This window comes from Brugia malayi (assembly GCF_000002995.4).
Source record: "Brugia malayi strain FR3 genome assembly, contig: Bm_v4_ChrX_scaffold_001, whole genome shotgun sequence".
Taxonomy (NCBI): Eukaryota; Metazoa; Nematoda; class Chromadorea; order Rhabditida; family Onchocercidae; genus Brugia; species Brugia malayi.
In genome coordinates, this window is record NW_025062479.1 from 16,432,486 (window position 1) to 16,443,530 (window position 11,045).

The following is an 11,045-nucleotide window of genomic DNA, read 5'->3' on the forward strand; positions in this document are numbered from 1 at the left end:
ACTTATTAAACCACATAATATTTAAATTAATCTTTTTAATCCATAATAGTTTAAATTTAAATCGCAAATTTCAAAATCCGAAATAAATCATAGCATTAAATATTACATAACATCAGAAATTAATGAACGAATTAAAAAAAATAATTACGAATGGAAAAAATGTGAATTTTTTCAAAATTTCAAATTTCAAGAGAATGTTATCATAGTGAGAAAAAAAGGAAATATATATATATATAGTCGAATAAAATAAAGTGTTTAATTGTCACAATGTTTGCATTATCGTATGACAGATAATAATAGATTGATAAGGTTTAAATTTTTAAAGCTATATTAGACGCTATATTTCTTGAGAAAAGCAAACTACTAATGATAAAGACCTGCCTTCGATTTAGTAAATCATTGCCCTACGGCTAATGAATGACCATTAATTTTATTCGAAATTTTTGTTGTATCTAATGCTCTTTTCCATTATCATCGATTACTCTTTTTTCTTTGTTATCTATTTTCGATAATCATTATTGTGCTTAGTTAAAAAAATAGTTCAGTGTGTTATGCAAAGTAGCCTTTGTGTTAAACATGAAAAAATTCAATGATAATAAAAAAAAAAAAAATTCAATGAAAAAAATGCAATCATGATAATAATATTTAATTAATTACTAACAATAATAATAACAGTAATAATGAATAGCAGTCATTTAACAATAATAATAATGGTAATAATAATTTATGATAATAATAACAATAAATAAATAATAATAATAAGAAGAAGAATAATAAGAATGTCGTGTCATTCAAAACTAGCTTAATTATGATGCTACTAGCAATCATCATCGCTATAATTGTGACAAACTTGAATTAATCCATCTATATCACGTTATGGACACAACTAGATATTGCGAAAGCATTTGATATCCATCGCTACTTTTGCAAAAATTTCCAACCGATGGTATTTATTACCTATTGATACAAGCGATAAAGTTGTGATAAGTTTGAAAGCAAATTAATGATAATATCAGTAATTGTTGGCAAATTGTCTACAACAATCAAATGGTCATAACATGCTTCAACATGTATGCTTAATGAATTCAAAACAACTAATGTAAATTTATTATACATATGCTTCGAAGACTTTGCAGTAATTTATTAAAATGCAAGTTGCAAAACCTAAATGAGAAATGTAACGAATAAACACTGCACGAAATAAATTCAGTATATTTTGAAAATTATTTAAAAAATATATAAAAAAATGAATGAAAAACATTTCAAATTCTAAATTATTTTCCGGGTGTCAAATTGTACGGAATTTCACGGAAGCAATTTTGATATATGCTAACAAATGCAGCAAGATCAAATTTTTGAATAGTTTCAAAAATTTTTTGCTCATTAGTCGTTTTTGAGAAACGAATTTCAGTTGCACGATTGCAACTATCCATCATATCCATTTTTTCATCTTCTTTCTGTGGATTGCTCGGTTTCTTTGCTGCTATCAAATGTTGAAATATACCAACTAACATATGTCCCCAATTTCTTGTGGAGCAAAATAGAGCTGCACCAGCATCATCCTGAACATCTTTTAATTATAATTACTCTAATTAAACGGAAGAAATGAATAACTTATAAGAATAAATGTGTATTTTGTAATAATAATCAATAAGTGTGTAATTTATATGAAATACAATATGCAATAAGTTGAAAATTAAATGAAAGATTACTTTGTTCATTTCAAAAATAATTATTAGTAAAAAAATGAAAACTAAAATGAATGAATGCATTCGTAATTTGCATAAATGTAAAATATCTTTCATCGTTTAACTTTTTTTCAATATTTAATTGAAAACTGAGGAAATAATTTCATTCAGTTGTGTAAGTGAATGACCTTCATTGTGTACTTTAAGGAGCGGAAATGTGAACGATGATTAAAAGACTGATCAGATATTAAAAGTATGTCAGAAGAGGACAATGAATTTTTGTGAGAAAAAAAAAAAGATAGTAACTAAACTTAAGAAAAAAAGAAATCTTTTCAAGAATTCGCAAAAATTTTGCGAATATCTGCAAGTGCAAAAAAAACGAGAAAAATCTATAATGTAAATTGAAGAGATGGCAACTGGTGCAATGGAAGAAAACAAAAATGCATATGTAGATTGCTACAAAAGATTAAAACAGCACGACAAAAAAGAAAAAATAGTTTAAATTTAGAATTACAATAAATTTTAGCTAATACAAAGAAGAAAAGAATAAACAAACCCAACACGCAGTCTCATTAACAATAATGGGTGACCAAAAATAATTAGGCTTATCTTTTACAGGATTGATCGAATGAATGTTAATTAATTGAATTTGATCTTGCTTGATGAATTCAGTTGCTAAAATAAGAAATAAACAAGTTATAAATTTATTTTTTACTGTTAAAACTACAAATTTCAAAATCTTGAAGAAAAAATGTATAAAATAAATAAAATATTATAGATATGAGAATCTATTTGCAAACTTTTACATGGATGTATATAAGCATTTATATTAGCTGAAAATATTAGAAATTTTTTTTTTTCTCTTTTTTTACATAATTTCTTTTTTTATCATTATTAGTTACTGACCGTTATTTGTAGTTGTAAATCCAACAATCCAACATTTTTTCTTTTTCAATTTCAAAACATCAAAATTTATAATTGAAGACTGTAGCAATGATGGTCGAACATTTAACTGAGCGACATGTTTTGGTGCTGGTACTGGTGGACAAAGCTAAAATTGGCGAAAAGAGTCAGAAAAGAGAAAAAAGAACTAGAATTGAAAATAGGAATAACTATCATTCACTGGAATACTTTGGAACATAATGTAATTTGTACAATTAAAATAAATGTTTGACGTGTATCTGATATAATTCTCTTATTTAAATCTAAAAAATATTTCATGCAAGATAAGAAAAAAAGAAAAATAGTGAAAACTAAACTGGATATTGTATCATTATATGAAATCACTTATTTAACACATATACAAAAAAGAATTTAAGTTATTAAATTACTTAATTTTTTACACTTCTTTTACCATTCCAATATCTTTTTTTCCCTTTTTTTGGATCATTTTTTTTTTTTTTTATTTTTATTACCCAAAGAGCAATAGGAAAATTGGAAAAAGAAAAAGAAATAAATGAAGGTAAATATAACAGAATTTTAAAAAGTTTACTGCAAAAAAAAAAAATTTATGAAACTTTCAAAAATTTTTCATGAAAAGTTCGTTATTTTACAAAAAGGTAGCAATTTGGTAAGCAAATATTGCATCTAAAATTCTTCCATTACTTCTTTTGCATATTTAATTTCTTACTCTTTAAATAAGATGAAATTATTTGTCCCAGCGATAACCGAAATATGGGACAGAAAATCTATAGGAGGAATTAGTTATTTTCCGATTAACAATTAGCTTAATAAATGATAAAAGGTTGCTATCTCGGCATAAACTGATTATATTTGCAGAAATGCTAATATACTTTTAACAAAAGAAATGGCAGGAATTTACTCATTAGATTTTATTTAGATTTTTCAAAGAGGAATTTAAGATTTATATGCAATCAATTTTAGCAATATAATTTCGTTGATAAATAGTTAACTTTCGAAAAAAATGCGTTACTAAAATTATTAATAAAAAAGGAGAAAATTTTGGATTTATAAATTAAAGATAATGTAAGCGATATAAAATTACTGTTGATAATGCCATTTCGGGAATTTTCAATATTCCCCAGGTTTGTCCAATTTCCACCACTTCAGCTGCTAATGTTTTAGGTCGTTTCAATGACTGTACAGTAACTACGAATTCGGATAGCCTAGAATTTCAGTTGGCAAGTCTTTGTCTTAAAATTGTGTTTCAAACTGACTGTTAATGAATTCAATGAAATTAATTAATCAATTATTCTAATCCTCTATTTGATGACAACAACAATCTTAGCCAAATATCTCCTTATCACATTTTCCACCAATGGCGGCACATGTAATTGAAATTAGAAGCCGTATTCATTTTTTTTATTGGTAATTTTTAATATTGGTAGTTTTTTTCTAATTACAATTTCATTTTTGAAGTAAAATGATAAAAATAGAAAACCTTGCATGAATCCTACCTTCTTCCAGTTGTTGCATTCAACAAGCAATGTGATGAAGTCAATATCAGTTGAGTAGAAATGATGGTTCCGGTACAACTGGTAACAATGTTTGATGATACCTCACGAGAAAATACCTAAATTTTTTCGTTTGTAACAAAATTAGTTACGATAGCAATACTTTGTTTTATAATTAAAAAACTAACTTTTTAAATTTTTTCACATTTTTTTTTTTAATTCGGTCATCTTGTGCAGAAGAAAAAACATAACATATGCAATCCACGTACGTCACTGACGTTAATTTATATCAGAGAATGAAGCTTATCCTGAGAAAATATTATGCAATGATAAATTAAGTATTCGTTCTGAGGTATTTTCAAATAATGTTTTGATAAGTTTCATTTTGATATTTAAAACTGATAATTAGTTTTGTGATCTGATGCAATGGTTACTTGAACGAATCGATACTCTAATAATTACTGTCAATAACATACATATCACATGTCTCGAATTTGGAATCTGTTAAGCATAAATTTATATCAGAGAATGAAGCTTATCCTAACAATGTTTATTCTAATATTTATTAAGTATCACACAGTCTAAATGACTGGTCGAAAAATGTTATGAGAACAAAAATAATTGAATTTCATTTGTATCACTATTTCAATCAATTTATTTGCATGCTTTTCGGTTTATACAAGTAATAGTCTTTTTTCGATTAATGATTTAAGGCTTTCAGATTTTTATTATTATTGATTTTACGGAATTTTTAGAGAACAAATGATGTATATGATTTCTTTTCTCGTCTCTTAATTTTTGAAAAAAAACGAAACTTGAAAATTCTTTTAATTTTGAAAAGTAATAAAATTACGAAAATTTGTAGTTTTTATTCATTAAAAGAAAAGCAATACTATGTAAAAATACTTTAACAAGGAAACCAAATCGATTCCAATTCTTCTCTTCACCACCAATAATTGCCATTGTATCAGAAGGCATTAGCCATAGTATGATGGATGATAATGTAATGTTGAATAAATTCAGAAAATGCATCATTAACTTAGATTGATCGGAAGTGGAAAATATAATAATGCTAAGAAGGCGAACTTTGATGTAATAAAAGAAGCTTTGAATAATAGACAAAATGAATGGAAGAAAAAGATTGCTTGGATGGATCGGTGGCAAACGTTTTGCGTCATTTCATTATCTTCCAACTCCTACCTCCTTCTGATTGTTAGAAATGATAACGATGAATTGGAATGATAAGTAGCATATAAAAAGATATTCATCATCTTTAAGTCTTTGTTAAACTATATTCCCTATCCTACCATATGACATCACTTTCTGAAATCAATTTTTCCTTTTTCTTTGTAAGAAAAGGAAAAAGAAAGAATGATCATTGATAAAAATATTTTATTCAAATATGCAAATATGAAATCGAATAAAGAAAATTTTAAATATGAAACACGCATACTACAAACTCCGAAAGATTTATTACGAAAAAAAAATTTTTTCTTCCTATTTTTGTTAAGGAAATACAAATTAAAGACTTCAAAAAATAATTTCAATGATAAAAATATATTTAAAGTTTGTATTTTCAGAATTATAACATGAAACGTCGAATATACATGCAATTTTGATTCCTAAAGACCAATTTCGTAATATCAAAATCTTATTGTCGTGTTTTATTTATTATAGATATGATCTTTTTTAGTGATATCAAAAATTTTGAAATAAAAAGCAAAAATCACTCCTCATCATGGCAAAAGATAAACGAACAAATGCTACTATAATCCCAGAAAAAAACTAAGGTAGCACAAAACCACCTAAAAAAGATCAAACTAATGGGTCGGCAAACAATAACGTATTAAGATGGAGAATTAAATTTCATTTGTATCGCCACTAAAACTGAGATGCGATAAATGTCCAAAGAAAATAACGCTGAACTGATTTAAAAATAGGATTTATCATTTCATATAATCATGAACAAAAATAGAAAAAGGAATTTTTTATTCGATAAATTATATTAGAACACCCAACATACAAAGCATTAGCTTGTTACTTTGATATTTTTAGTTAATTTTTTAAAGATTTCAACATCTCCGTAAGTTTCTTCATTTAAAGAAAGCATCAAAGGTTTTCCATATATTACAGCAGTAGCAAGAGGAAACCATATTCTGAACATATCTGCCGATTTGTTCGAATCTACTACATCTTCTGCTCGAAATCTTAGTGCTCTTTTGCCCAGGAAAAATCCAAAGTGTACTGATGTGAAAATCTAAAATGCTGTTCAAATCATACCTTGTTTTAGAGCAAGAAATTAACGTAAGCCTAAATGATATGATTTCAAAGCATGGAAATGTTTAAAAAGGCATTGAAATTGAAAGTAACACCACTTTAAACCTCGACATCAAAACATAATAATGGTTGCCAATCAAAAAAAATTTGAAGATAGCAAGCATCTTTTACGCAATATTTCACGATGTAAACAAATTAAAAAAACTGATTTAATAATCATGAGATCAAAAAGTCAGCAGAAGAATTGATTAATCTTCATGAAATATTTCAAAAAATATACCTCCGTATTCGGATTATAATATAAATCAATTATATATCGTTTTACCAAGATCTGATGTAATAAAATCGGTGTAAACGCATACAAAATGAAGAACGAATCCAGAACTATAAAACACATTAATAAATATCAGAAACAAAAAATTCCATACAATGCACTCCGTTACTTTACACTGTTATTTACTTGAGAAAATATAAATCACAGTGTAAAAAAAGAAATAAAAATATTGGTTGTTAGATCGCAACAATGCAAACAAAAACCCTGAAAATACCAAATATTCAACAAATGAAGTACATTTCTTCTCAAATTTCATAAAGTCAACTTAGACAAAAGAATTGTCAAGCGCACTGTTGAAAACTTCCGGTTAAGTCGTTAAAAAATAAAAAGAAAAGTGAAAAAGTGGAAGCAAACCTGCAGTAATAGTGCCAGTCCCTGATTTTCGAGCTGCAAGTTGTGATATTATTGGTATCATAGCAAGACTAACAGCTGAACTGGATAGTGATAATATCTAAAATGAGTAAAAAAGGAAGCCAAAAAAGACAAATGCTCAGAACAGCTTGACTACTTGAACATTTTAAATAAGAAAAACTAACTTTTGCAGCGAATACCATTTTTGGAGACAGAGTTCCACCTTCCTGCACAATTTTTAATGAAATATCCTTATCACTATTGGCTAGAACTGAATGACCTAAATCTGAGGATGGAATATAACGCAAAGGTATGAACGCTCGTGATACAGCTGTGGAACTTCGATTAATGTCCGCTGTTTTACCTATAATATCACTGTTACTCATTTGTTAATCGTTCTTGAATCAGTACCTGTCAACAGCAATGATGTCATTCTTTTCCGAATGACTGTAACATCAAACAAAAGTATATCGACATGTCAGATGAAAATCAGCTCTTTAATATTTTCTCTGACATATGAACACAAGCGAAAAGCAAAATGTAGTGTACAGTACATAAAAAACTATTTTTATTAAACAATTAGCATAGTCAGTATAATTTAAAAATAAATAGCTCTGGATTTAGAAATAAGGATTTTAAACTCTACTCACCATGACTTGAGTGCACTGTTGAAAACTTCCGCACGCAAACAAGCCCAGAGAAAGTGAAAAAATCTCTAAAACATTTAATTCGACGAAAGGACATTTCGGTTAGAATTCCACCAGAAAATAAGATAAAAATTTCATATAGTATTAGAAAGCTACCGCATATACGAACACTTTCAAACAACAACCTGAAATTTTTCTCAGTAAAAACGACAAGTCTCACCGACACAAAAAACATGTACCGAAGGAAAATATCGAATCGCAATATGGGATAGCATCCAATGATTTACTATTCTTGAAATCAATTGTAAGAAAAAAGGATACAAAAAATACTCAAAAATCATGATAATGCCATACTTCGATATTAAGTTTTATTTGGATATTTTCGCACATTCACCTTCGATTTTGCTTTTTAATCTTAGAACCATAGTATAGTATACAAAATCATATTTTATGATACATCTTGGAAAACTTATTTTTGGTAGAACACAAACAATTAGTCTTAAATAAACAAAAAGACAAAAGGATATACAATAATTCCGTTAAATCTGACTGTTATAAAAATATCAATTAACACATAAGAAACAAAACTTCATCTGTGATACAGTGAAAAATCAAAAGAAAATTTATCAAGAGCATGATGGTAATAGCACGGTCATTACATAATAAAGTGAAGTTCACATAGGTATAATTTAGTTGAAGCAAAAACCTTATGTATAAGAGTAAAATATATCATAAAGTTATTCTAGAAATTCTTTTGAACTACCTGGTATTTCAAGCTATTTTTTTACATATAAATTTCCATTTTTACATATAAACTTCTTTAAATAAAAACTGCAATTATTCGCTGCAAAAAAAAATGTTAATAAAATTAGATAATAAAAAAAAATAAAACAATGAATGATGCAACATTTAAAGTCGCACGACAGATTCTACTACTTATACTATTAATCGAAATAAATAAACTGAAAAGACCTCCTTATAAATCGTAACATTGCTCTACGCATTCAATCACTGCTTTTTCTTTATCGTACTACTTTTCCGTATCTTCTCTGTTACAACCATCTTCTTTGGCTAAAAATTTTTACTATATGTTTTGAAGTCTTAACGAAACATGGCATGAAATCTCCTCAAACAAAAATCTATTGTCATGTAAGCTTTCTAACAATCACAAATATCTACAAGTCTTGAAGAGGTAAATTTGTGAACCTTTATTGGTTTCTCTCCTGCATCATCCATTCCTTTTACTATGAAGTATAGATCTGCGAAGAAAACAACAGTGGCAATTACTAGACCAAGAGCTACTCGAAATGCCACATTCAGATGTAAATTTGGATAAGCATAACCTATTCCTAAAATACCAAAATTTTTGATATTCATGAAGAAAAACTGAAAGTCTTGCAACAATAATGAGAACATTAAGAAAAAATAACCAACTCCCTCAAAGTTTGAAATATAAAAAGTAGGACAATGAATCGTATTGAAAATGATCCAGTACATATTTTAATTACTTCAAAAAATACTTTTTTGAAACCAAAAAACGTTTACCAAAATATCCGAATGAAAAACCACCAGCTACTGTGAGAAGTGTATTTAATATCACCATCAACTGTTTATTCACTGCTTTCATTTCCTGCAATACAAAAGCACTTTACAATCATCGTTCCACAACACAACTGAGATTCAGTGATTATCATAATCGTAACAGACCACTTACTAACCGCTGCTTAATGTTCAGAGCATTATCATTCACAAATTATAATTATATTTCCCAAAACACAGTAAAAATACAAAAAACATACATTTAAGAGAAAAATTAGTTCAAGAAAGCTTATAATTTCACTATCGTCAAGCAAGAAAATGAAAGTTAAGTAAAGATCAATCTTATAAGGAGAATTCTAACAGCAACTAGTAAATTCACACTTCAGCAAATCCATGTAACAAGTTTTCACGCCCATAAATCTGGTTAGGATCAACTGATCGTGTCATCTTACGATATTCGCGATCTTCCTGAAACAAAGTCCTTTTATCTTTCCGAATAATAATTAAGCCCAAAAATCAACTGCACATATAAACACGTAGTTCATTTTTGAATAAATCTTGAAATAAAAAAATGAACCTTACTAGAAGTTTAAAAGATCATGGTACTTTCTAAAAATTTTAAAGAAAAAGTAACGAATTACAAACAGTTTCCTAGATATTTACCTCTTCTCGCCTCAACTTTTCTAGCCTAGCCTCATATTCGGGATCAACTTTTTTCTCAATCACTGGAACATGAGGCTTAATCTTCCCAACAAACTTGTAGACAGGAAATTTCTTGGAAAGAGACTTCAAAATGGGCATCATTTCATCGCAATCAAATATCATCATTCCCTGCTGCAACAATAATAAGTGTTGTGTAAACTGTCACACTTTTATCACACCTTATTTTGGGCTAAATTAGTATTTATTCATAAAAAAAACATCTCCGATTCCCAATACACTACGTAACTTCAAGATTACCAAAAGAATCAGTCTTAATATTAGAATTGCTAGTAGTGCGAAATTTCCACCTTTACTAAACGATTACTTCGTACTTTCATATCCGTATCACCCACTTCATCCAGCCAATCATGTAACAACTCAATACCGTCTTTCGATACCGCCCACATTATCAAGCAAAAACCTGAAAAGATTGTTATCCTGAATGTGCCATATAATAACCCAAACAGGCTGAACAACAACAGCATCAACTGTTCAACCGGTCTCCTCTCTGATATGTTCACAGCTTAGCTTTCGTTCGTCACAAAATAATCCACTACCTTAAGCAAACGCTTTGAACAGACCTGAGTTAAAAGTGACTGCTTCAAATATCAGTCCTTGAAGCATCCTTTAAAGAGAAATTACCGCATGACACTTGAAGGTAGCAAATATTTCTGGAATATCTCAATGCAAACATCGGTCCAGGACACACACTTTCGAAACAAAATAAAATGCTCCGTGGTCATATCGCATAATTATACTCTTCTAGTAGCTAAAAAAATTACCAGCCTGTAAACATGCAAAAATCGATAAAAATTTCCGAAATACCGCTTTATACTAAAACAATTCTTACAGGAAACAAACTTTAATGCTTGAAAAAAGAAAAACAAACAAACAAATAATGTAACAGTAAAATCCGAGGCAATTTTTCGTTGATAAATACGAAACAATAATATCAAATTTTAGAAATTCTGAGAAACAGTTTGAGAATGACATCCAAAAACCATGAAGACTGTTAAATTATTAGAATGCACACGTCAATGTTGGATACAAATGCTGAATCTGTCACTTCTTCCAGAGGATGTTCAACGATTTG

General features: G+C 28.2%; 3 protein-coding genes across 4 annotated transcripts; all 3 read right to left on the reverse strand.

The window, feature by feature from the left end:
- Window positions 1-1,274: 1,274 nt before the first annotated feature.
- Bm9292 (Uncharacterized protein) lies at window positions 1,275-5,134 on the reverse strand (the record flags this gene model as incomplete). Its single annotated transcript, XM_043075077.1, has 6 exons — window positions 1,275-1,562; window positions 2,245-2,363; window positions 2,595-2,739; window positions 3,694-3,814; window positions 4,106-4,221; window positions 5,009-5,134. The coding sequence occupies 6 exons, from the start codon at window positions 5,132-5,134 to the stop codon at window positions 1,275-1,277; spliced, it is 915 nt and encodes a 304-aa protein (XP_042931011.1).
- A 997-nt stretch (window positions 5,135-6,131) lies between these two features.
- Bm3763 (Uncharacterized protein) lies at window positions 6,132-7,808 on the reverse strand (the record flags this gene model as incomplete). The annotated part of the gene is made up of 5 exons (XM_043075078.1): window positions 6,132-6,359; window positions 6,660-6,763; window positions 7,068-7,164; window positions 7,250-7,428; window positions 7,715-7,808. The coding sequence occupies 5 exons, from the start codon at window positions 7,806-7,808 to the stop codon at window positions 6,132-6,134; spliced, it is 702 nt and encodes a 233-aa protein (XP_042931012.1).
- A 911-nt stretch (window positions 7,809-8,719) lies between these two features.
- On the reverse strand, window positions 8,720-10,576 carry Bm3225 (Uncharacterized protein; the record flags this gene model as incomplete). 2 transcript variants are annotated; one of them, XM_043075079.1, is made up of 7 exons in its annotated part: window positions 8,720-8,782; window positions 8,918-9,060; window positions 9,257-9,341; window positions 9,632-9,718; window positions 9,914-10,084; window positions 10,261-10,373; window positions 10,534-10,576. In XM_043075079.1, 7 exons carry the CDS (start codon window positions 10,574-10,576, stop codon window positions 8,720-8,722), a joined length of 705 nt encoding a protein of 234 aa, XP_042931013.1. The 2 variants fall into 2 exon arrangements, with proteins under 2 accessions (XP_042931013.1, XP_042931014.1); XM_043075080.1 differs by lacking the exon at window positions 10,534-10,576 and having other exon boundaries at window positions 10,261-10,359.
- Window positions 10,577-11,045: the final 469 nt, after the last annotated feature.